Genomic DNA, 27,722 nt, shown 5'->3' on the forward strand with positions numbered 1-27,722 from the left:
GTGAAAAATTCAACGCTGTTCCGACGTCCATACCTAACATTAGTACGCCTCATCTCCGCCTCATAGAGCAGGGGTAACTATACGCCGAAAAAAGCCTTACGCAAACGATGTAAAAAAATGCGCCGGCCACACGTACGTTTGAGAATCTGCGTATCTAGATCATTACCATATTCGACGTGTAAATCGATGGAAGCACCACCTAGCGGCCAGCGTAAATATGCAACTTGGATACAACGGCGTAAGAGACTTACGCCGGTCGGATCTAATACAAATCTGCAAAACAATTGCAAAAGTTGACTATTTCAAAGGTTCAAAACACACTATTCCTGGCTATCTCTATGCCCCTTACTTAAAGTGGATGTAAACTTGATTCATGAAATTTGAGCTGGGCACATAAATCTGCAGTGTTTTCTTTTCTCTCTCCAAAGCCCTATGTCCCGTGGCTTTCTCCTGCTCTGTTCTTCTGTTATCAGCCTGATACCTCATGGCAAATTCTCTGACACATATGATAAAAGCAGCCAGAATTTTTCGTCGGGGAGGGAGCTAAAAATAGATTATCAGGTAGCTTGCCATGTCACAGAACACCTCTGAGAGTCTTTACCTATGTGGAGAGGGGGTGGGTGCCTTTCCTCCAATCAGCTGTCTTGACTGTATACCCAGACTTTACACTCCGTGTTAGACCCCTTTTCACACTGGAGTTTTTTCAGGCGCTTTTGGGCTGAAAATGGTGCCCATAAAGTGCCTGAAAAACGGCTCCCCTGCAGTCTCAGTATAAAAGCCAGAGTGCTTTCACACTGAGGCGATGCGCTTGCAGGATGTTAAAAAGTCCTGCAAGCAGCATCTTTGGAGTGGTGAAGGAGCGGTGTATACACCTCTACTCCACCGCTCCTGCCCATTAAAATGAATGGCCACCGATGCCGAAGCACCTGCAAAGCACTTCGGCAGCGGCCTTAAACGGGCGCATTTAACCCCTTCATCGGCCGCTAGCGGGGGTTAAAAGCACTTCACTAGCGGCCGAATAGCAGTGCTAAAATTACCATCAACACCAGCCCGCTCCAGTGTGAAAGAAGCCTTAAACAAGAAGAGAAAATCTCCTTACAGGATCTGTAACTTTCTAAACAGTATATAAAGATGAAGACAGCAGATATACATGTAAAACTTATGTAGGGAGATTTGTTTCATCTCTGTGTATCATCTGAGGCTGTTCACTTCACTGGGTAAATGTGAGGGTTTACATCCACTTTAAGCTTAGCCAGTGAACTCTCGTGAAGGGTTTGCTTATGGGCCTGTTGAGTTAGTAATATCACAGCAGCACTGACTTGCATGCTTCAGGGGTACTGCCCTTGTCATTCTCTCACTACTTAGTGACATGCTGATCTGGATCCATCATGTGAATATCAAGTGTTTGGACATCTAATATGCTCAGTAATTGCTTAGTATGGAAGAAGGGTTAAAGTCGAAGTCCAGGTTACCATTCATTTTACATGTCTAAAATTGGCCCTAGTATATGCATGAATGTGAGTTAGGGACTTTAGATTGTAAGCTTATTGAGGGCAGGGACTGGGAATGTGCAATATATATGTAAAGTGCTGCATAAATTGTCGAGACCATATACAATTTTGTTTATAAGTTTGCATTCCCTGGAAGAATTTATGGGTTTTTTTGGCCATTTTTCAGAGAATATGAATGATAACACAAAAACTTTTCTTTCACTCATGGTTAGTGTTTGGCTGAAGCCATTTATTATCATTCGACTGTGTTTACTCTTTTTATATCATAATCACAACAGAAACTACCTAAATAACCCTGATCAAACGTTTACATACCCTGGTGATTTTGGCCTGATAACATGCACACAACAAGTTGACACAAAGGGGTTTGAATAGCTACTAAAGGAACCATCCTCACCTTTGATCTGTTTGCTTGGAATTAGTGCGTATGTATAAAAGGTCAATGAGTTTCTGGACTCCTGACAGACCCTTGCATCTTTCATCCAGTGCTGCACTGATGTTTCTGGATTCTAATTCATGGGGAAAGCAAACTATTTGTCAAAGGATCTGCGGGAAAAGGTAGTTGAACTGTATAAAGCAGGAAAGGGATATAAAAAGATATCCAAGGAAGGGAGAATGCCAATCAGCAGTGTTCAAACTCTAATCAAGAAGAAGAAAATTAGGGGTTCTGTTGAAACCAAACCATGGTCAGGTAGACCAACTGAAATTTCAGCCACAACTGCCAGGAAAATTGTTTGTGATGCAAAGAAAAACCCACAAATAACTTCAGGTGAAATATAAGACTCTCTGAAAACATGTGGTGTGGCTGTTTCAAGATGCACAATAAGAAGGCACTTGAAGAAAGATGGGCTGCATGGTCGAGTCACCAAAAGAAAGCCATTACTACACAAGTGCCACAAAGTATCCTACAGTATCCAAAGTATCTTACAATACGCCAAACAGCACAGAGACAAGCCTCAAACCTTCTTACACAAAGTAATTTGCAGTAATGAGACCAAAATTTAGCTTTTTGGCCACAACCATAAACACTACATTTGGAGAGGAGTCAACAAGGCCTATGATGAAAGGTACAACATTCCTACTGTGAAACCAGGAGGTGCATCGCTGATGTTTTGGGGATGTGTGAGCTACAAAGGCACAGGAAATTTGGTCAAAATTGATGTCAAGATGAATGCAGTAGGTTATCAAAAAATACTGTAGGAACATTTGCATTCATCAGCCAGGAAGCTGCGCATGGGACGCACTTGGACATTCCAAAATGACAATGATCCAAAACACAAGGCCAAGTCAACCAGTCATTGGCTACAGCAGAATAAAGTGCAGGTTCTGGTGTGGACATCTCAGTCTCCTGACCTCAATATCATTGACCCACTCTGGGGAGATCTCAAACGTGCAGTTCATGCAAGACAGCCTAAGAATTTACAGGAACTGGAGGCTTTTTGCCAAAAGGAATGGGCAGCTTTACCATCTGAGAATATAAAGAGCCTCATCCACAAATACCACAAAAGCCTTCAAGCTGTCATCGATGTTAAAGGGGGCAATACACGGTATTAAGAACTGGGGCATGTAAACTTTTGATCAGTGTCATTTGGGTAGTTTCTTTTGTGATTATGATTTTAAAAAAAGTAAACACAGTTGATTGATAATAAATGGCTTCAGCCAAACACTAACCTTGAGTGAAAGAAAAGTTTTTGTGTTATCATTCATATTCTCTGAAAAATGGGCAAGAAATCATAAATTCTAAGCAAAACTGTAAGTAACTGAAATAAATAGCTTGTTTGTGCCACTGTGAGTGCAGGCATATTGAATTAAGTTGTACGGAGGTCCGATCAGCCAAATTTTCTGCGAGGCATCCAATCACAGCGCCTGTCATTTCAGCCAATCGGGTGACAGGTAACACAGACCCGGCGCACCTGATTGGCTGAAAGGGGGTTCAATGTTAGCAAACATCAGCAAACATAGATGGATTCATGCAATGCATGAATCTATCTATGGGGATTAGAGCGGTGCCAGGAGAGAGGGGGCGGCACTCCTGCTCCCTTTATGGACATACCACCGTGGCTGATAATGATGTTTAGGTTTAGCAGAAATAAATCCAATCATTTGCACAAAGTTTTTCTTTAAAAGCACTGAAGTCACATAGCTGATGAACTCCAGTAAAGTCCAGATGTTCAGCATGTGTGATTTATACCAGATGATAGTAAATACAAAATATATACATGCTTACAGGATCTGTTTTCGAAGTTGGAGTGAAGCACAGCACTCACCAATAAAAACTGTCCCAGAGTTTTTATACATGAACTTTAAATTTCTACATAAAGCATCACCTAATGGTGGACTTCGTTCCAGACACAGTCCTGTCTGAATTTCAGCTGCACCACTTAGTTGTAGTAGTAGGTCTATACTGAGGACGAGAGCTTCCCAACTTTTCAAATTGAAGGAGAAGTGGAGCAAAGTTTTCTGTATGATTGTTTGTTTCTTTATAAACCTCACACTTCTCTTTTAACAAGCATATAATAGATTGCTAGAATGCAAGGCGGTCCTTGCAGCCAATCACACACTTGTTAACAAGCAGAGTTGGGCAGCTCCTGCCCTCATTGCAGGCCTGCCATGTCTCCCGCTCTCTGCCCTGCTGTAAGTTTAACAGCAGCAGTGGTGGAGGCAGGCAGGCAAGTACATACAGTAGAGGAGTCCACCCTGCTGTGCCTTTTACCCTTCTGTGTTAAAGTAGGACTGTGAAGGGAAAAAGCTGTAACTGCAGTGGGGATTGTGGTTTAATGGGAGGATGTGATTTAAAGGGAGGACTGTGTTGGAAGTGGGAGCTGTGTTGTGAAGGGGGAGCTGTGATGTAAGGAGGGCTATGATGTGATGGGGGTCTGTGATGTGAGGGGTGGGTTGTGATTGCAAGGGGGCTTGTAATGTAAGGGGGGGCTGTGATGTAAGTAGGAGGGCTGTGCTTGCAAAGGGGGACTGTGATGTAAGTGGTGCTGTGATGTGAAGTCTTAACTTCAGTGATACCAAGTGACTTAGTGTGATCCGCAAAAAAAATATTATAAAAAATAAATCAGAACGAAGCAGTTCTCTGTTGTGACCAAACACAAATAACAGTCCAAAAGTGTAGAAAAAACTGCAAGGTTGAAATGAAGAATTCCATATGGATATGACCCACTTTGTGAAAGGATAGAGACACCACCACTGATCTATGGAGGAGGCTTACCAGATGTTGTTGACTTGGTGAGGTATATACCACCCAAGTCAAAACAGGCTTGTATAATCAGTCAGCAAGATGTATTCAGCTGGTCCTGAATCCACATATCAGTTGGCACCGCAAATTCCAATAAACACCAGAAGTATAAAATACATGCAGTCTTGTTGGAGCCAGAGATACGGTAACCACATAACATGTGTAATGGGAAAAAAATCACATAGTGTCATACCGTACAATGTAGTATTTATTAAAAAGATTAAAAATGAACATTCTCATTTGGAAGAACGTCATAGGCATATCACAATGTGCAAGAGCGATGTGTGTGAATTGGTCCCACCGACGCGTTTCAACTAAACAGTCATCTGGGCCGCCCTGTAATCTACCGACACAGCAGGTATCAACGGAGCGATCCCTCGCTGAGCAAGCGGATGTTAAAGGTATGGATCCTCACCCGATCCGTACATGTGAAAGGACCCTTAATAAGCTCAATCGTAACGAGCGGAAGAACGCCCTCAGGAGTGTTATAGGAAACGTTTGATATAAATAAAACGTGGTAAAATATCCATCATATATTGCTCTCCCTAACCAGGAATGTTTCTCCCCCTAGCCCTGAGCTGAGATTGGCTAGTCACAGAGTTCAGCATATGCAAATAGATCAATTGTGAAATCTTCTCTTCTGTAGAGGCCTAGATATTTAAGAGAGTGAAATTCCTACTGGAATGGGAAGTTGGATTCCAATATTTCTTTCTCATTTGACAGTAATGAATTATTAAGGCATTTTGTAACATTTACTTTAAAATTGCTGTGAAGTCCAAATTGTTCTAGTTCATGCAAAATACTTGGAAAGGCTATTCTTAGATTAGCTATGTATATAAGTAAATCATCCGCGAAAATGCTTAATTTATAAGAGCTGTTGCCCACCTGAATCCCGTAGATAGAGGGATTAGACCGTAAAGCCATAGTCAGATGTTCCATAGCCAAGATGTATAGGTATGGTGATAACATACAACCTTGAAGTGTGCCGTTGGAAAAAATTAACAGGTCGGGACAGTATCCCATTAACCCTTATCCTCGCTGAAGGAGCAGAATATAAAGCCATTATTTTTTGTATAAATTCCATCGGGAGACCTACTTGTTTCAAAGACGCTACTCTAAATCTCCAATCCAGGTGATCAAAAGCCTTCTTTGCATCTAACAAAAGAAGATGGCGTGGCAGCTTGGTTTACTGGGCATATTGTATCAGGAAGCTTGTCTTTAAGATATTGTCCCATGCTCCACAAACCCCACCTGATCTAGGCCTATTAAAGAAGGAATTACGATTTGTAGGTGCATAGCTAAGATTTTTGCAAATATTTTTAGGTCCACGTTTATCAGAGAAATGGGCCTATAACTAGAACATTAAGTAGGATCCTTTTCTGTTTTGGCAATAAGGGTAATTTGTGCCTCCTGGGTTTGCTTAGTACATGGTCAGTCTGATTTAATTTAGTTATATAGGCTAGAAAGAACAGGGCTAAGGACATTGCAATACTGTATATAAAAAACTTCAGAGAACCCATCCAGTCCAAGGCATTTACATTGTTTTAGGGATTTTATGGCCGGATTGATTTCTTCTAATGAAAAAGGGGTCAAAAGGCTTTTTGCCTCTTCCTCTGTTATCAGGGGAGGGCTGGCAGCCTTAGACCTGGGGGGCAAGTCCAGTCAAGTGGCCCATAGAGCGTGGAAAAGTGATGGATCGAGGAAAACAGGCTAAGATTTTTCATGATCACAAGAGTCCGCACAGAGGCCCCCCTTACATCAGAGTCCGCACAGAGGCCCCCCTTACTATAGAGTGTGCACAGAGCCCCCCCTTACATTAGAGTCCGCACAGAGGCCCCCCTTACATCAGAGTCCGCACAGAGGCCCCCCTTACATCAGAGTCCGCACAGAGGCCCCCCTTACATCAGAGTCCGCACAGAGGTCCCCCTTACATCAGAGTCCGCACAGAGGCCCCCCTTACATCAGAGTCCGCACAGAGCCTCCCCTTACATCAGAGTCCGCACAGAGCCTCCCCTTACATCAGAGTCCGCACAGAGCCTCCCCTTACATCAGAGTCCGCACAGACCCCATTTACATCAGAGTCCGCACAGACCCCATATACATCAGATCTGATGAAGGGGTGTTCTGGGAAACTTGATTTAAGGGTGCATGCTGTGGACTATTGTGCTCACCAAAGCCTGCCCCCCTTTACCTTTAACAAAGTCCACAGGGCACCCCTTTTTATACACTGGGAGGCAGGAGAGACTAGAGAGGGTGAGCATACCAGGATGGAGGCTGAGGCGCAGGCAGGCTGTCTGATGCTTTCTTGGGTTCAAACTTTATGTCCAGTGCCCACACATGCCCGGGGAGTGTGGGCAGGGCAGACTCAGAAGGAGGAGGAGCAGATGAGCTCTATCTCTCCTGTGCAGAGAGAGAAGGGGATGTCAGCGCTGGTGTGCTCTGAGGCTGAGCTATGTGTGAGACGAGACATAGCTCAGCTCTGCAGCCATCTACCTCGGAGCTGACACAGCCACGGCTGCACAGCGGGAGGTGAGCAGCGGCCGTGACCTGTGTTAACAGAGCTCCAGCAGGCATATTCCTGCTCTGTAAAAACAGCATGTGGTAGTGGCGGCCGGTGGCTGTGCATAGTGTCACCAGCCCTGGGGGAGATTTCCACCCTGCCCCCCCCCTGTCAGCCCTCCCCTGTCTGTTATACATGGTAAGGCTGTATGTTTATTATAGTCAGAGAGTTGGGGATCATTAAAATTGTCTGGATTAGATATTTGTGTCTCTTAAGTTAAAGTGGATGTAAACCCCCCCATACACCCAGTGAAGTGAACAGCCTCAGATGTAACACAGAGATTAACCAAATCTCCCTACATAGGTTTTATTTGTATATCTGATGTGTTCACATTTATATACTGTTTAGAAAGTAGAGATCCTGTTAGGAGATTTTCTCTTCCTGGTTAACACAGAGTGTGATGTCTGGGCATACAGCAAAGATAGTTAACATTGCTGATTGGAGGAAAGGCACACACTCCCTCTCATCATAGGCAGAGACTCTCAGAGCTGTTTTGTAATAGGAGCTTCCCTCTGGCTGCTTTTGTCTAAAAAGTCAAAAAATATATCAGGAGTTCTCAGGCTGATAACAGAGGAACCATTCAGAAGAGAGCTATAAGACTTGGCTCATTGAAAAGACATAACAAAATACTGCAGCTATATGTGCCCAGCTCAAATTTCATGAATCTGGTTTACATCCACTTTAAGTCTCCTAAGTTATAAAGTGAGGAGTAATAGTCATGAAAGGTAGATGCTATTTGTTCTGAAGCGTGTACAAAGCCTTGCTGCGGACATCGAACCTTTGAGATATATAGCTAGATTCAGGTAGCCGGGCGCATCTTTGAGGCGGCGTAGCGTATCGTATTTACGCTACGCCACCGTAAGTCAGAGAGGCAAGTACTGTATTCACAAAGCATTTGTCTCCTAAGTTACGGCGGCGTAGCGTAAATGGGGCCGGCGTAAGCGCTCCTAATTCAAATGAGGATGGGGGTTGTGTTTTATGTAAATTACTCGTGACCCGACGTGATTGACGTTTTTTACGAACGGCGCATGCGCCGTCCGTGTACATATCCCAGTGTGCATTGCTCCAAAGTACGCTGCAAGGACGTATTGGTTTCGATGTGAAAGTAAATGACGTCCAGTCCCATTCACGGACAACTTACGCAAACGGCGTCAATTTTTCAAATTTCGACGTGGGAACGACGGCCATACTTAACATTGACTAGGCCAGCTAGGGGGCAGCTTTATCTTTACGCGGCATAACTCTTACGGAAACGGCGTATCTTTACTGCACCGGGCGCACATACGTTCGTGAATCGGCGTATCTAGTCATTTACATATTCTACGCCTAACCCAACGGAAGCGCCACCTAGCGGCCAGCGGGAAAATTGCACCCTAAGATACGACGGCATAGGAGACTTACGCCGCTCGTATCTTAGCCTAATTTAAGCGTATCTGGTTTCCAGAATACGCTCAAATTAACGCCGGCGTAGATTCAGAGTTACAACGGTGTATCTACTGATACGCCGGCGTAAATCTTTCTGAATCCAGCTAATAGTGCCCAGATTGTTTTTTTAGAAATCGAGCGTGCTAAAGCTTTACTGCATTTATTACTATGTTTATATAGAACTTGTTGTGCACATTCCCTATACTTCAAAAAGGCTCGATCAAGCAGGGAGCATAATTCTGCCTACTTTTGTTGAAGAAGTTGAAAATAGAGTTATCTACATTTAGTTTATGTTTTATTTGTAATTCATGAATTTCCTTAAAGTGGAGCCCCACCCTAAAATAAAACTTCCTTGCAATAGCTTCCCTGTAATCTTCAGATAAACAATCAATGAAAAAAACAATTTTACTGGCCTCTAGGCTAGGTTACTGCGATTTCACGGCCGCAATTTCAGGGACTGCCAGTCTATAGAGCTGAATTTGCATCGCACACGGATCAAACTCGCACAGGACCCTTTTTTCCCGTAGCTTAGATTCTCATTGCACTAATGTGAACGGCACTAAGACCCCTTTCACACTGTAGAGTTTTTCAGGCGGTACAGCGCTAAAAATAGCGCTGCTATACCGCCTGAAAAACTCCTGCCCAGCAACCTCAATGTGAAAGCCAGAGGGCTTTCACACTGAGGTGATGCGCTGGCAGGAGAGAAAAAAATCTCCTGCTAGCAGCATCTTTGGAGCGGTGAGAGGAGCGGTATGTATACCGCTCCTTTACCGCTCCTTCTCATTTAAAACAATGGGAAACCACGGTAATACCGCCTGCATTGCGCCTCTGCAGAGGTGCATTGCGGGCGATATTAACCCTTTATCGGCCACTAGCGGGGGTTAATACCGCACCGCTAGTGGCCGAATCCCGCGGAAATTCCGATAGTAAAGCGCCGCTATTTTTAGCGGCGCTATACCGCCACCACGCCTCCCGCCCCAGTGTGAAAGGGGCCTAATGGAAAACAATGTTATTTTAATAATTTGCGAATTTGACTCAACGGCTCAAATTCGCAAATGAATTCACAGCAGTGTGAACCCAGCCTTAGGCTCACCATAACACAATATTAGCAGAAGTTGCCCAAAGGGTGGCACTAAAGGGCTGAAAAAACACGTTGTTTCGTGTTTGTTGGCTGACAATTCTTTGCCGTTTGTATGCAATACCAGTTCACGGCCAAAGCCCTTTGGACAAAAGTCTGAGGCTTTGTCCGCAGAAAGTCTGATAGTGTGTACGAGGCTTTAGATAGGAATTATGTCACTGGCGAGATCACCAATTGAAAAAAGGAAAAATATTCAGAAAAAAATTAAAATGAATGCAGCCAAATGTAAGGAGTGGCAAGTTGCTTTTTGTAAGAACATTTTTGTCTTTGAGTTTAGATATATTTTAAGGAACAGAGAAATAGCATTTTTGATAAGTTGATGACTATACTGATATATAAAATATTCCAATTGTATGCATTATGTGTATCTGGGTACATTTAGTACAGTAAGAAACTGAGACTAAGGTAAAAATATAATTTATTATGAATGTAGCACTACCCCCGAAGGAGCTGCTGGTTTGTTTTGGGTGGCATGTTACCTCGTGTTCCTCTGATGTCTAGGGGTGATTGGTGAAAGTTGTAGTAACGGAATGTCCACGACAGGTGTCTTTTTCTGTGCTCTTTATTACCCAGCCGGGTAAAAACAATAAAACGTGGTGAAGAATAGAGGTTTAGAAGAAATGAAGATGGCAGATCCAGGTGTCAGAAATAGGGAAACAGTCCTGCTCCCACGTGTAATGTCTCTTTCACCACTCCCACAGCCTGAGTGGGTATAGTGCACCTGGACAGGCCTCTCTCACCAGCCAGAATGTCACTTGAACCTTAGGAAAAAGTCTCTGCCACAGACCCTCCTGGTAAATGAACAGCGGAGATAATCCTCCTTAGCAGACTTGGCACCTGGATCTCCTTCAGGTAGTTTTGAATTAGGGTACCAACTGACGGGCGGCCAACATCCAGCTTTTCAGTGTCCGGTTCCCCTGGTTCCCAATGGATAGTCAGGCCCCTATTGGAACAACAGCCTCTCTTGGTACTCCTCAGGCAGATTCTCCACTGTACGGCCACCTCCAACTGGACGGACGACCCAGGACCTTCTTAGGAGGGACCCAGTCAATTACTGAGTCCCCAAGCAGCAGATCAATTGCTCCAGGCCAACATGATCCCGAAGCCAGGATCCTTGCGTTGCATGCGCAACCCCGGCCCGGAAGGCCATTCGCCGGGGCAGCGTGAAGTGGCTACCCTAAAGGTGGGCGCCACACGAGGAGAAGACCCAGGAACATGGGCGTCCGCTCCATATGGCAAGGGGGGGCAAGGGGGGGCAATTGACCCCCCCCTGGAAAATCAAGAAGGTGTAGTAGAGTCTTGCAGGCCGCAGGCTGTCTGAGCAGTCCCGGGCCGGATGTCACACAGGCACAGCGAGCAGAGTGAAGCCGCCCCCCCTCCAGTGTTTATGTGTACACGGGGGAGGGAACCTGCTGCCTGTGCCGCACTGATGGCTGATCTGAGGTACTGAATCGGATGGGGGGAGGGGGGTTCGTCTGTGCTGAAGGGGAGGGTTTGTGCTGAATGGGGGGTCCATCTGTGCTGAAGGGGGGTCTGTGCTTAAAGGGGGTCCATCTGTGCTGAGGGGGGTCTGTGCTGAATGGAGGGGTCTGTGCGGAATGGGGGTTTATCTGTGCTGAATGGAGGGGTTTGTGCCGAATGGGGGGGTCTTTGCTGAAGGGGGGTCCATCTGTGCTAAATGGAGGGGTCTGTGCAGAATGGGGGAGTCTGTGCTGAAGGGGGGTCCATCTGTGCTGAATGGAGGGTCCATCTGTGCTGAAGGGGGGGTCTGTACATTCTCTAGGCGATATTTATATGGGCATGGAGTGAAGCTGAATTATCTCAAGAGCTATTTCACACTGCCAGCTGGCTGCGCATTTGGTAAAGCGCCGCTAAAAAGAAGCGCTTTTCCTGTCATTTTAGCTGCGCTATTCATTTGGAGAAAGGGTTAAATGCGACTTTGAAAAAATTGCAGCGAACGCCCATGCCCAGGAAGATGGCGTCTGCCTTATAAATATACACTCCCAGCATGCACAGCGAGGCCAAACCCGCCTGATAGGCTGCTGGACAAGAGCACCCAATCCTTGACTCCACTTCTGCCACCTGCCAACCTGGGGTGAGATCAGCACCCCAGAAACAGAATGGACCCACAGCACAGCCAAAGCTGAGACAGAGACCCAAATTTACAAAAAATCAACATGGTCAGAGTTGACTAACTCTCTGACCCCCTCTAAATTTTAACATAGCACCGGTACTGGAAAGTAACCAGGCGCTACATGAAGAAGATTTGAGAGATCTTTTATGCTCTTCTTTTGAACCAAATTATATACAATTTAATATGTTTAAAAAAAGGTTCACCATCACTGAACAGTTCTGTTGTCAAGTCACATCATTATTAAATAGTTTGCCTTGCTGAACTGTAACTCTATACAGAGATGCAATCAAAAAAGGGAAGGACTACATTGTGATTGCATGCATTACCATATTTAGCCATATAAAAATATTACCTATGATTTTCCTTGTCATTGCAGCTGGTGTTCTAAAGATGTTTGAGATCCCAGCAGGAGCCAGACACATCCAAATAGAAGAAACAGAAGGATCATCTAACAGCTTTGGTAAGAACAATGTGATACTAAAATCTTCAGCAAATATTTAAAAAGTATTTTTTAAGTAAAGCTTTATCTAAAGAAATAATTTTAGCACATGGTCGTGTATAAGTAAAGAATTATAAACATGTGGAGCATTTAAAGGCTTGATAAAACGGTACTTGACAAAATGGCAAGTGAACATCGTGCTTCTCACACCACACATTTATCTTCTAAAGTGCCGTGGGCTGGATAAGTTCAAAGAAACTACTGTAGAAAAGACTAAAATTGTAATTAGAATGGTAAAGGATTCTGGCTACAAAGCAATGTATTTCTTCTTTGGAAGCTTGGGGGGCAATAAAATGTGATTAGTGGCAAGGGAAACAGTCAGGGATCATATCATATTTGTCCAAGCACACCTTTTCTGCAGACTTTGAAGTCAGGAAGACAAATGTAACTCCACAGGCAAGTATCCGTTTCTTACCCATGTTTATTCTTTGATTACAAATGAGCAACCAGTGGGGTTGATTAAGCCCTCGTTCACATTGAACACAGTTTTGAAATCGTGCGACTTAATCTGAAATCACACATTTTCAATGCCGCTTTTCAGTGAGACTTTGGGTTCGACTTGATCGGTACAGTGGCGCAAAGTTGGCGTTGCACCGATTGGAACGGTGCAATAGGCTGCGACTTGTATAACCAGTGCTTTTTTTCTCAGAGAATAGGTGCAGGAATTCCCTCCTTCCGAGTTACCTCTTGTGTCTTGCTGTACCCACCTCCGAGCATTATTCCTTGGTTTCACCCCCTACCCACCTCTCAGTAATGGATACAGAACCAAGTATCAATTTGTGGTACTAAGTAATTTGTATGTAATTTGTTAATGATAGGAAGTAAAATAGATCCCCTGTAGCCAGCAACAATGGAGCACCCCCAGCAACAATAGACTCTAAACAGCTAGCAACAATAGACCTCTCCCTCCACAGTAGATGTTTCCCAGCAACGATTGTCTCACAGTAGCATAGGAGCCCCCCAGCGACAATAGATCCCCCACTAGCGACATCTGACCTCCCCAGCAACAATAGACCCTACCACTGAAAAAATAGATCCCATCCAGCAACAATAGATCCCCCCCAGCAGCCAGCATCAATAGACCCTCCAGTACACCCCAGCACCCCTTGCCATTACATACATTCAGAGCTAGAGGTGCCGGAACTGCGTTCCCTCGCGTTCCTGATGAAAAAAAGCCCTGCGTATAACAAATTGCTTCAATGTGAACGAGGGCTTAGGGCCCTTTCACACGTACGGACAAATGGTCCGTTTATTACAAGTCCGTTTACGGACTTGTAATGTATCTCTATGGGATTGCAGACGTTAGCGGATGATGCATCCGCTAACGTCCGCAACCATCCGCGTCCACAAAGATCCGCTTTTGCGGACGGAAGAAAACCCTATTTTTATTCCGTCCGGTGGAACGGATCAGATGAATACGGACACACGGTCCGTATTCATCCGATTCCCCATAGGGGAGAGCGGAGGAGAGACAGGGCGGTCTCTGCACTGTGTGCGGGGACCGCCCTGTCCGCCGACAGCTCAGCGGGGATTTACGGAGGAATCCCCGCTGAGCCAAACGGGCTAACGGAGCGGATAAATACGGATCCGCTCCGTGTGAAAGAGCCCTTACTAAAACTGGAGAGTGCAGCTGTGCATGGTAGCCAATTATCTTCTAACTTCAGCTTTTTCAATTAGCCACTTCAGCCCTGGAAGGATTTACCCACTTCCTGACCAGGACATTTTTTGTGATACGGTACTGCGTTGATTTAACTGACAATTGCGCGGTCATGCGATGCTGTACCCAAACAAAATGTACGTCCTTTTTTACTCACAAATAGAGCTTTCTTTTGGTGGTATTTGATCACCTCTGTGTTTTTTCATTTGTTGCGCTATCAACAAAAAAAAAAAGAGCGACAATTTAGATATTTTTTTTTTACTTTCTGCTATAATATATATCCAAAAATAAATAAAAAGGCTAATTTATTCATCAGTTTAGACCGATATATGCTCTTCTACATGTTTTTGGCAAAAACAAAATCGCATCAGACTGATTTGAGCAAAAGTTATCATGTCTACAAATTATGGGATAGATTTAGGGACTTTTTTTTTTTAATTGCTTTTACTGATAATGGCGGCGATCAGCAATTTTTAGCAGGACTGCGACATTGCAAGGGAAAATCTGACCTCAAATTACACTTTTTGGGGACCAGTGACATTATTACATTGATCAGTGCTATAAAAATGCACTGATCAATGACAGGGAGCGATCAAGGGTTTAACTATGTTCCCTCAGCATATTCCAACTGTAGTGGGATGGGCTGCCAGGGACATGACAGAGATCACTGTTCCCGATTACTGGGAACAGAAGATCTCTGACATTTCCCCTGTCAGAATGGTGATCCTCCTTGTTTACAAAGGCAGATCCCCATTCTGCCTCTGTATACTGCGATCGCGAGTCGCTGGTGGACATCGAACCTGCCAGACCCTCACGCGCGCACGTGCCTGCTCTTATCACTTATAGGAGCCGACATATCATTATGGTGACACGCGCAACCGTGCCAACCTGCCGCAGAAAAACTGCGGCGGCTGGTTGGCAACTGGTTAAGTGAACAAGCTGAAGTTAGAAGCTGAATGGCTACTATGCACAGCTGCACCAGATTATGCACTCTCCAGTGTTATGCTGGCCATACACGGTTAGAAAATCGTTAGAAAAAGCGTTCGATACGCTCGATCGTTGGACTTTCAAAACATTAGTGAGAAAATTTTGATTCTAGAAATACAAATTTTGTGCCAAAAGAAAGAACCAACATGTCGGATTTTCTTCTCAAAAATGATTGTTTTTGAAAGATTAGTAGTGTAATCGATCGAAAATAGTTTGAAAAATCGACAGTGCATGCAATGCGATGCATACTGCCCAATTTGCTTTTATTTTGAAGGGAACAAAAGAGGAAGTAAAACTCATCAGTGTTTACTTCCTCTTTAAAATGTAACCCCAGAAGTCAATTCAACAAGCAATGAAGAGAAAGATCTTTTTTGTTGCCTCCTTATCCAGTGCCATTATTGCCAGCATAGCAAATGCTATCTTCCTCTTCCTCTGAGCATCCATAGATGGATCACAATCCACAACTATGCCAACAGAATATAACAACACCTCCAACGACAGATGTGTCATGCACAGCAACAACACATGATGTCTTTTAGTGGGAGGATCTCAAAGGTCAAAAATGTGTTACATAATTTCCGCTGATCGTATAATCGATTGAGGAAAAATGTACCGTTTATGTTGTTATCAATCAATAATATGTTGATAATTGGGCGACATCTATTGATACAATGATGGCGTTATCGCATGCACATTCGACAGATTTTTTTAATTACGAATGTTTTTGATGAATGATTTTCTAACCGTGTATGGCCAGCATTAGTAAATCAACCAAGTAAATTACACGATTTTAGTAATGAGAACGGATTCATTAGCAGTAATCAACATGGATTCATGAAGAATCGTTTTTGCCAAACCAATCTATTAACCTTCTATGAGGAGATGAGCTGCCATCTAGATAAAGGAAGGCATGTAGACGTGGTTTATCTGCAAAAGCATTTGACACAGTTTAAATGTTTACTGTACAAAATAAAATCTGTTGGCATGGACCATAGGGTGAGTACATGGAATGAAAATTGGCTACAAGGGTGAGTTCAGAGGGTGGTGATAAATGGGGAGTAGGCAGAAAAAGTTAAATGAGGGTTCTCAGGGCACCCCTTCCATCAGAGTTCCCCCTTACACCAGAAGCAACAGTGTCCCCCCTTACTTTAGAGTCCTCTCCACACATCAGACTTTTCAGTGTTCCCCCTTAAATAAGGTTCCCAGAGCATCCCTTATGTTAGAATCCCCAGAATTCTCCCTTACATCAGAGTCTGCAGAGTCCCCCCTTAAAGTGAAAGGGAACTCTGTGCACTTTGATGTAAAGGGGACTCTAGTTATTAACTTCATATGATTAGAAATGTTATTTAGTAGCAAAATACATGTATAGTTTATACTATAAAATAAAAATTGTCATGTGCCGCTAAAGTGTTCGGGTTTGACTTGAAGAAAAGGTGGCAACCCTAGCTATATTGCTCATGTAAAAAAGGCAGTTTTATGATATTTTTAGTAACATAGGCTGCTGTTATTTTCAGTTACTACCTCAGTAAGTTAAAGTATGTTACATTTTCATGCTCACTTCAGCTTTAACAGATTTGCCTTTTTAATGAAGAAAAAGTTGTCTTGCAAGAACAAGATTTTTTTATTTTTCATTCATTTGCTGTTTTTTTTAGTTAGTAGAAGACCTAAACATAAGCAGAGGCACCAAGACAAGGTTCAGACAGCAAACCACGACCCAGTCTACTCCCTGTCATTTTTAAAGGAATAAAAAGGGGACTATAGCCATCATGCAGAGAAGTGCATGCACAGAGAACAGAAGAGCTTTGTGAATGAAGGAACCTTCTGTGTGCCGACTCAAACATCAGCTGAATCAGTAGACGAATCTTCTGTTTAAACCATTTCATGCAATGAGAACCAATATATTACCATGTGACTCTGCACATCATGTCTCCTTTTTCTCTCTGCAGATTTTCTTTTTTAAAGATGTGATAGGAGATGCGTGGCTGAAAACAGCTGTGAAAAGAAACTCTAATGTGAAACCTAATTTAGGCCTCATGTACACTGCAGCTGCTAAACTCACATTAAGCCTTGGTTCACATTTTTGCAATTTGACATGTCAAATCGGCGGCAATTGCCGGCAATGGCACTGTCCTAATCGGTGCGACGCCAAGCAAGCCAGAAAATGGCAGGGGACGAGCGAGTGCCCCCCCTCCTGGACCATACCAGGCCACACGCCCCTTACATGGGGGGTGTGGGTGCTTTGAGGAGGGAGGTTCTGCACCGTCCACCCGAAAGCATGGTGTCCCCATGTTAATGGAGACAAGGGCCTTTTCCCAAAATCCCTGGGCGGTGGTTCTCTGGGTCTGCAGGCAAGGGGCTTATCAAAATCTGGAGGCCCCACTTTAACAAGAGGGCCCCCACATCCCGCGCCCCCTATGTGAATGAGTATAGGGTACATTGTACCCCTACCCATTCATCCAAATAAAAAGGCAGCGTAGCATAAATAAAAAGACGGGTTTGACAAGTTCTTTATTAAAAATCTTCCTCTTGTCTTCTCCCGCCAGTGTTCTTCCTCCAGTCTTCACTGCTGTTGCTGTCTTCTCCGCCGCCGACCTGGTTCTCCTCAGATGGAGTCTCCTGTCGTTGTGCCAGCTCTGCTCTCTGCTGGTTCTTATATAGCCATGGTGCGTGGCCATCTGGTGACTACATCCTGAGACCCCAACCTTGTGGCATCACACCGGATCATGTGATCACTGTGACAGCCAATTACAGTGATCACATAATTGGGAAGTGCAGGAAACACATTTGGCGTTCACATCCTTTTAACTACCTGCAGACTGCTTACAGTAAATATACTGTAAGTGGGTGGAAAGTACAGGTACAATGACATACATGTATATGATGGCCTTCTTCCAGGTTTGGGGTGCGCAGCATGCACCCACTGCTGACCCGTGCTGTTATTGGGCACAGCATAAGTTTGGCAGCAGAGTTCAGTCAATGGTCTTGGGTAAAATCAGCTGATTGGCTGTGTCCAATCACAGACAGAGTTCTGTGTTTACAAATGGAGAACAACCAGATCAGAAAGTAAAAGCAGCTCACATTATACATTGTTAGGCACACACCCCTTTATTGTCCCTAGATGTTAACAATGTTGCAGTGTCCGTGTAAATTATTATCAATGATCACTGTATTAGTGTCACTAACAATGTCAATGTCAGTGACCCTTCTACTGTAGATGTCTGTTAACATCAGTTTGGCCACCACCCTATCACAGACCCACTATAAGTCGCTGACAAAAATACAAAAAAGTGGGTGGAGGGGGAAAGGGAATGGACATAGACAGGTGGGACTTTATATGGAGCACACAGTCTTAGGTCGCTGATCACCGCCATTACAGTATAGCATCTATAGATATGTAAATTGAAGCATATACAGTTAGGTCCATATGTATTTGGACACAGGCACAGTTTTCATACTTTTGGCTCTGTATCCAACCAGAATAAAATTAAAACAAAACAATCCAAAAGAATTTATGAAGTGCAGACTTTCAGCTTTAATTCAAGGGGTTGAACATAAATATCAAGTACAATTTTTAGGAACTTCAACCATTTTTATACACAGTACCTCCATTTTCAGGGGCTCAGATATAATTGGACAAATGAATATAACCATAAATAAAATGTAAATTGTTTATATTTTGTTGAGAATCCTTTACGCGCAATGACTGCCTGCAGTCTGGAGCCCATGGACTGGGTTTCCTCCTTTCTGATGCTTTGCCAGGCTCTAACTGAAGCTGTCTTCAGTTGTTCTTTGTTTGTTGGTCTTTCTGCCTTTAGTTTTGCTTTCAGCAAGTGAAATGCATGCCCAATTGAGTTGAGATCAGGTGATTGACTCGCCATTGCAGAATATTCTGCTTCATTTCCTTCAAAAGTGCCTGGGTTGCAGTGTGTTTTAGATCATTGTCCCTCTGTACTTTGAAGAGCTGTCCAATCAACTTTGCTGCATTTGGCTGAATTTTGGCTGACAGTATATCACTAAACACTGCAGGATTAATCCGGCTTCTTCTGTCACATCTTCAATAATCACCAATGACCCAGTGCCACTGGAAGCCATGCATGCCCATGCCATCACACTGCCTCCACCATGTTTTACAGATGATGTTGTGTGCTTTGGATCATGAGCTGTTCCAAGCTTTCCTAAAAAAAAATTCTTCCCGTCATTCTGGTATTATTAATCTTAGTTTCATTCGTCCAAAGAATGCTTTTCCAGAACTGGTTTGGCTTTTTTATAGTTTTTTTGGCAAAGTCTGATCTGGCTTTTCTAGTCTTCAGGCTTATGAATGGTTTGCACCTTGTGGTGAACCCTCTGTATTTTCTCTTGTAAAGTCTTCTCTTGATTGTAGACTTTGACAATGATATGCCCACCTCCTGGAGAGTGCCCTTCACTGGTCTGGATGTTGGGAATGGGTTTTTCTTTACCAAAGATCAGATTCTGCGATCATCCATCACTGTTGTCTTCAGTGGACGTCCAGACCTCTTTATGTTGCTGCGCTTACCAGTGCGTTCTTCGTTCCTCAGAATGTTCAAAACTGTTGATTTGGCCACTCTTAATGTTGCTGCTATCTTTCTGATGGATTTGTTTATTTTTTGAAGCCTTACAATGGCCTGTTTCACTTGTTTGGACAGGTCCTACGCATGATGTAGGTTCACAGCAATAGATTCCAAATGCAAATACCACACTTAGAATCAACTACTGACCTTTTACCTGTTTAATTGATGAAGAAATAACAAAGGAGTATCCCACACCTGGCCACAAAACAGCTTTTAATTCAATTGTCCAATTACTTTTGGTCCCTTGAAAAAGGGGAGATGGCTATACTTAATTCCTAAACCCTTCCTCCAATTTGGATGTACATACCCTCAAATTAAACCTGAGAGTGTGCACTTTAAGCCCATATCTAATTATAGCTTGAATACATTTTGGTAAACACCTGAAAAAAACAAAAATGGTGTCCAAATATATATGGATCTAACTGTATATACCAGGGATATGCAATTAGCGGACCTCCAGTTGTTGCAGAACTAAAAGTCCCATGAGGCATAGCAAGACTCTGAGAGCCACAAGCATGACACACAGAGGCATGATGGGACTTGTCGTTTTTCAACAGCTGGAGGTCCCCTAATTGCATATACCTGGTATATACCATAGTTTTTAGACACAATAGCATTCACACAAACCAATCAATATATATTTATTGTGAATTGTTTTATTTTTATTCTTTATCAAAGATGGATTACTTAATTCTTGAAGACATTTGATTTATTTCTATTTGATATGTTATTGTTATACAAGTAGAAAATATAGGTTTGGCGATTGGCAGATGGCCCCACTGTCAGAATACAGTTTGTCAGTGAGGGGATATTCCTGCACCTAATTTGTGTGCATAGGGGAATCTCTTTTTTTTCCAGGTTTAACATATCTACAGTTTATAGGGCTTCACGCCGGGAACCCTACTGTGCATGCGCGAGCCCTGCTCCTCTCTCCTACTGGCCCGGCGGCCGGGGGAGGAAGGAGGGAGCCCCATGCTGACATCACAGGCCGCGACCCGGACTCCTGGTAGTGGGAAACGATACCTCAAAGACAGGTATCCTGTCCCCCCTCCCCCCCGAAAGGTGCCAATTGTGCCACCGGAGGGGGGGGGATCCGATAAGCGGAAGTTCCACTTTTGGGTGGTACTCCGCTTTAAGCTTTGACAAAAAAAAATGGAAGTTGATTGGTTTCTATGCAGAGCTGCACCAGATTTTGCACTCTCTAGTTCTAGTAAATCAGCCCCAATGTATGTAGCTCTTTGCCTGCAGTTCAGAGTGAAGTAGTCAGCTTTTTTTGGAGAGTGTATGGGTGTTAGTATACCTGTAACAATTGCAGCCTTTGCTTCATTGTGATGAAGCAACGTGTGCTAGTGCCCCTGGGTTTACCACTTCACAGTCGGGCCAAATCTGACATTTCTCTCCCACATGTAAAAATCATAATTGTTTTGCTAAAACATTACTCAGAATCCCCAAAATTATAATTACATATATATATATATATATATATATATATATATATATATATATATATATATATATATATATATATACACACACACTGTATACAGTGCTTTGAAAAAGTATTCATACCCCTTGACATTTTCTAAATTTTGTCATGTTACAACCAAAAATGTAAATGGATTTTATGTAATAGACCAACACAAAGTGGCACATAATTATGAAGTGGGAGGCAAATTATAAATGTTTTTCTAATTTGTTTTACGAATAAATATCTGAAAAGTGTGGCGTGCATTTGTGATCAGCCCCTCGGAGTCAATATTTTGTAGAACCACCTTTCACTGCAATTACAACTGCAAGTCTTTTTGGGTATGTCTCTACCAGCTTTTCACATCTAAAGAGTGACATTTTTGCCCATTCTTTGTAAAATAGCTCAAGCTGTGTCAGATTGGATGAAGAGCATCTGTGAACGGCAAATTTTATGGCTTGCCACAGAGTCTCAATTGGATTTAGGTCTGGGCAATTCTAACACATGAATATGCATTGATCTAAACCATTCAATTGTAGCTCTGACAGTATATTTAGGGCTGTTGTCCTTCTGGAAGGTGAATCTCTGCCCCAGTCTTAAGTCTTTTGCAGACTTTCATGCCTCGTACACACGACCGGTTTTCCCAGCAGGAAAACTGCCATGAGAGCTTTTGGCCGGGAATCCCGGCCGTGTGTATGCTCCATAGGAGTTTTCCCGACAGGAAAACTGTGGGGGATAAAAAGAGAACATGTTTTATTTTTTCCCACCGGGATTCCCATCTGACTTTTTCCCGTCGGGAAAACCACTGCTTAAGGAGTTTCACGACACCTTGCCCTATATGCACGACCAAACCTACTAAGTCCAGAAGGTAGCCTCTTCTTTTCCCTGGCGAATTCCAGCTGGAAAGATGAAAGGCTTATTTCATGATCTTAAAATGGCAATTGTGGATAGGGACTTCAAGTTCTGTACATTTCCAATTTGTGTGACCCTCCTGAGTGATCCTCTGGGAAGTTAGACAATGCCCAGATGACTGTTATGCCCCGTCCACACGAACGGAATTTTTGACAACAAAACCGTGAATTTTTTTTTCTGAGGGAATTATGGCTCAAACTTGTGTTGCATACACACAGTCACACAAATGTTGTTGGAAATTCCGAACGTCAAGAACGCAGTGATGTACAACACCATGACGAGCCGTGAAAAAAATTAAGTTAAATGATTCCGAGCATGTGTAGGATTTTTGTTTTATCGGAATTGCATGCAGACGATCGGAATTTCAGACAAGAACGTTTCCCGTCAGTAAATTTGAGAACCAGCTCTCAAATTATTGCTGTCAGTTATTCCAACAGAAAATGTCCGATGGGGCCTACACACGGTCGGAATTTCACATTGAACATTTCTTGTCGGAAATTCCGTTATTGTGTGGGAGGGCTGTTGCTACCCTTAGCACAAGATGATCTACCAGACACAAGTCTACTCCTTCTGGAAAGAAACCAATATCTCTTTTTGAACCTTTTCGAGGCTTGAATCTCAGACATCCTTCTGCTTGCGATAGACACTGCCTAGTACATAATGTCACAAAATGAACACTGAACACTGTTCTGTTGGAGCAAATGGTCGAACTGCTTTGAAATCCAGCAACACTGATAGATTCCACTGGGAAAGATCATCTTTCGTTGAAACCTCCTGACTGTCTTCAAAATGTATGCAAACAAAAGGATTTCCGGCATATTTAAGCCTTGTTATTGCCAACCTAGTCGACACTTGCAAGGAATATAGGCTAATGCCTCGTGCCTAATTTCTGTCGGGAAAACTGCCATGAGAGCTTTTGGCTGGGAAAACCGGCCGTGTGTATGTTCCATCGCAGTTTTCCTGACAGGAAAACTGCTGGAAAAAAAAAAGATAACCAGCTCTCTTTTTTCCCGCCGCGATTTCCAGTGGTTTTTAGCCCGGCAGTTTTCCTATGGGATGGAGCATACACACGGCCGGGATTCCCGACCAAAGCTCTCATGACAGTTTTCCTGTCGGGAAACCCGGTCGTGTAGGGGGAAAAGGTTACAGAGCAGGTTCTCATTTTTCCCCTCTGGTTTCCGGCTGTAAAAAGTCCCCTGGGAAACCCATACGTGTGTACGAGGCTTTAGGCTCATGTCTAATCTGGTCTACCAGAACGACTGTCACGAAGGTGCAGTAGTATCAGTATCTCGCCCTGCTGAGAAATAACGCAAACTTGTTCCAGATTTTGGCATAGATGTTGTTCGTAAAGTGCCTTCTCACACTCCACAAGGTAGAGATCATCTTGGAGCCAGCTAGGTTCTTAAGCTTCCCCTATTAGTAGTCCTGTTTGCAGCCACGGCCTGCGTATGTGCAAAGGGGAATTGTCTTCTGTTTCATGAGATGAATGGCCACTAAAACTCAAGGCCCTGATTGTTAAAATGGAGGAATGGCTATGACTTCCATGTTCACTTTCGACAGCCTCAAGAGGAATCTCATTAAGAGAAATGTTGTTGGAAAATATATAGGCTAGATTGCAGATCCATGGAGAAAATTAAACCATTAGTTCCCTCTGCCTTGGGGTGCAGAACTGATTCAGACATCTTCCTAAGTTTGAAATTGCTGTGAGAATCAATGTAGTCTGGCTGTGGTTGGCCCCACCTGTGGACCAGCTCATAGAAGACCTACAGTGTATGGCCCACTCTTGCTCTGGAAAGTTTGCATGATGGTCAGCCTGTCTGTGTGTTCAAGTCCCCTAGGAGGTAAACTGCTTTTGGAATTTTCAGGTGATTTCCTGACCCCGACAGCGTGGTGTTTACCTCTCTTAATAGCATATTGCCACACGTTCCTCCATGGTGATGAATATAGGCAACTGCTGCCATGTTGTTCAACTGCAGAGAGACTGATCTTCCCTTGATTCTGTGTAGTAAGGTGAAAGGTGCTAAAGAAGCTGCTTGGATTTCTAGGGTATTTAATCTATCCTGCTTGGCTGGGAATCTCCCATTGGACTGAATCAACGGTTTCTCGCAGTGTGCCTTCCAGGCTATCTATGCCAAGATGAATAGTAATTGTGATCTAGTCTAATGGTTCTAACGGGGCGACTTATTCAGATTCTCCCTCTTTAGCCACCACCGTATACTGAGTGACAGTTGATAACTTTGCCAAACTCTGTTTCCTCTATTGTGTCAAGAATCCCAGCTTAAACTGTCAAAGTCAGAACGCCCAAGGGATTATTGGTATGACGATATTTTGCACCAAAGATTGAGGCACTGAGAAATGGTCAAACAAGTGGAGATTACTGTCTTTAGCACTCCTTCTTTTGACTGCCACCGTTTTCTCTAGTGGAAACCGAACAGAGGAGTTGGCAGAGTTCCTCCTGGCATTCTAACTGTTAAGTTAGAGAGAGTTAATAAACCAGTCATATCCCTGCAGGGTGTTAATGAGAATCTCTTGGTGCGTCAGCAATTGTTTCAGACCTCCTAATAGAAGAATAATGTTTTCCAGGTAGCGACGCACCCGGAAAACTTGTTCTCTGAGTGGAGCCAACACTGCACTGAGAGTCTTTGTGAACAGTCTCGGAGACCTGCATAGGCCAAAGGGCAGACTGAAAAAGCTGTGCTATTGTGGAAATGAGCCTTATGCCGTGTACACAAATATTCGATGTGAGCTTTTGGTCGGATATTCCGACCGTGTGTAGGCTCCATCGGACATTTGCTGTCAGAATTTCCAACAACAAATGTTTGAGAGCTAGTTCTCAATTTTTCCCACAACAAAAGTTCTTGTCGGAAGTTCTGATCGTCTGTATGCAATTCCGATGCACAAAAATCCTAAGCATGCTCGGAATCCATTTGACGAATGCTCGGTATCATTGAACTTCATTTTTCTTGGCTCATCGTAGTGTTGTACATGACCGCGTTCTTGACGTTCAGAATTTCCGACAACATTTGTGTGACCGTGTGTATGCAAGACAAGTTTGAGCGAACAATCCGTTGGAAAAAAATCCACGGCTTTGATGTCGGAATGTCCAATCGTGTGCACGCGGCATTAGAGTGTTTAGTTTTAAATGTGTAAAATCTAGTCAGGTGTATATGTTTTTCTGCATATTGATTTCAAACAGTTTTGACTTTAATTTTTTTTTATGGAGTGAATCTACTATCTTGTGCTCTTTTTACAGCTATTAAAAATCAAGTCAGTGGAAACTTTATCTTAAATATCAAGGGCAAGGACAGCAAATCAAGGACCCTTTTAGAAATGGGACTGGAGTGGGAATACACCATTGAAGAAGGCAAGAAAAGTGTGAAAACTACAGGACCACTGAATGAGCCTATAGTGATGTTGGTAAGTTAGGAACCATATGCTGTGAATATGGATTATTTGCTTATTCTGTTCCTTTCTATAGATGTAACCCATTTATATTATAAGAAAATAGCCCAGAATGATAAAAAAATAATCAAAACTTTATAAAAAGATAAGATTGATATGCTTATGCTTGTGCTTGTGTACAGCCTACCTTGGTGACGTGTTAGGCCGCGTACACACGGTCGGTCAAAACCAATGGAAACGGACTGAAGGTCCGTTTCATCAGTCCAAACCGACCGTGTGTGGGCCCCATTGGTCATTTATGCTTCGGTCCAAAAATGTAGAACTTGCTTTAAAATTCAACCGATGGACGCCTAACTGATAGGGCAAAACCAATGGTTAGTATGCAAAAGCATCGGTTAAAAACCCGCACATGCTCAGAATCAAGTCAACGCATGCTTGGAAGCATTGAACTTCATTTTTCTCAGCACGTCGTTGTGTTTTACATCACCGCGTTGGACTCGATCGTTTTTTTTTTTTCATCGGATGGTCTGATCGTGTGTACAGGGCTTAACACGTGCTATAACACCAGTGCACATTAGATAATCATTGTTTAATCCTGGCAAACTATCAAGATGCTATGGAGTAGCCTACTGTCCCCTGAGAAAACAAATGCACCAAAGGTATACAATATGCACAATAAGGTTTAGCGGCAGACAGATGCATTACGCCACAGGGAGACCCACAGTCACAATCCATGCACTTTTTTAGAGTCCAAGAATTCACTCCAGCCAAGCAAAACCTCAGCATGGAATGTTGGCCAGAAAGCCTACCCTTTCTCTCCCTGGCCAGGCTTTAGAGCCCAATATGGATTTGTAGGCCGATAGAACTAGCATAAAGCAGGGGTACAACTAAAGGAAAAACGTTTTTGTTTTGTACAGGGTGGAGAGTGAATGAAAACACCTATCAGTTTGTATTGCTGTCTGTGATCCCCGTTAAGGAGAATCATCCTCTCTATTTGTCCTGTTTACCAATATCATTGAAAGAGAAAGTAAAAGAAAATCTCACAATTTTGGGCTGTCCTCAGAAAAGTAATAGAGGCTAAGGCCTAGTACACACGAGAGGATCGATCCGCGGAAACGGTCCGGAGGACCGTTTCCGCGGATAAATCCTCTGGCGGATTTTGATCTCATGGTTGTACTAACCATGAGATCAAAATCCCTGCGGAATTCCCTCCGCGGTGACGTGTCGCGCTGTCGCCGCGATGATGACGCGGCGACGTGCTGCGACGCTGTCATATAAGGACTTCCACGCATGCGTCGAATCATTACGACGCATGCGAGGGATGGAATCGGACAGATTGAGTCTGTACAGACCAGCGGATCAATCCGCTGGACTGGATTCCAGCGGATAGATTTCTTAGCATGCTAAGAAATCTTGATCCGCTGGAAATCCATCCCCGGGGAAAAAAATCCGCAGAAAAATATCCGCTGGATCGTACACACCAGGGGATCTATCCGCTGAAACCGGTCCGCGGATCAATTTCAGCGGATCGATCCTCTCGTGTGTACGGGGCCTAGATCTTCCAATGGGGACACAAGTTCTGGTAACCTGGGTGTCCTCAAAGAATTTCCATTAATTTGCAGGGATTTCCTCTCACTTCCTGTTTGGCTATGGGACAGGAAGTGAAGGGAAATCTCTGCAATGAGACATAGAAGGGGAAAAAAAAAATCTGACCCTCCCTTGTTCTATCCAAAATGAAAAACTGCTTGCTGCCTGCCTACCATCAAATGACAGAGGAATGGTGCAGCTCTTAATCAGGGTGGACGTCCTATGACATGGGCACCAGAATGGTCACTCGCCCACTGGTGCGCGTAGCACAGTGATCATGGCCGCGCCGTGTGGCTAGGACATGGTGCAACCCTGATTTCTGTAAAGAGCCGCGGCTATGGCTCTTTAACCATGTGATCGACTGTGTCCAATTACAGCCGGTCACGTGTAAATACAGAAGTGCAGTGAATCGGTTCTCCTCGCCTCAAACTGACAGAGTGTGTGTCAAGGAGTGCCGATCAGCGGCATCTCCTCACAGGGGATTACAGGAAAGCCCCAGCAGATCCCATCAGTGCCGCAAATCAGTTACCATAAGTGATGCCAATCAGTGCATCCCATCAGTGCCTGTTTATCAGTACTGCCCATCAGTGCCTCCCATCAATACTGCCCATC

The 27,722-nt window shown here is 43.7% G+C and overlaps 1 protein-coding gene across 2 annotated transcripts in view; it reads left to right on the top strand.

Moving 5' to 3' along the window:
• Positions 1-27,722, top strand: part of ADAMTS14 (ADAM metallopeptidase with thrombospondin type 1 motif 14) — a 278,768-nt gene that overhangs the window by 201,271 nt on the left and 49,775 nt on the right. For both annotated transcript variants that reach the window (XM_040362329.1, XM_040362330.1), the window contains 2 exons: positions 12,389-12,472; positions 25,375-25,538. In XM_040362329.1, the coding sequence (XP_040218263.1) occupies positions 12,389-12,472; positions 25,375-25,538 (248 nt within the window). The remainder of the gene's footprint in view (positions 1-12,388; positions 12,473-25,374; positions 25,539-27,722) is intronic.

Source organism: Rana temporaria, chromosome 8, assembly GCF_905171775.1.
Source record: "Rana temporaria chromosome 8, aRanTem1.1, whole genome shotgun sequence".
NCBI classification, from domain to species: domain Eukaryota; kingdom Metazoa; phylum Chordata; class Amphibia; order Anura; family Ranidae; genus Rana; species Rana temporaria.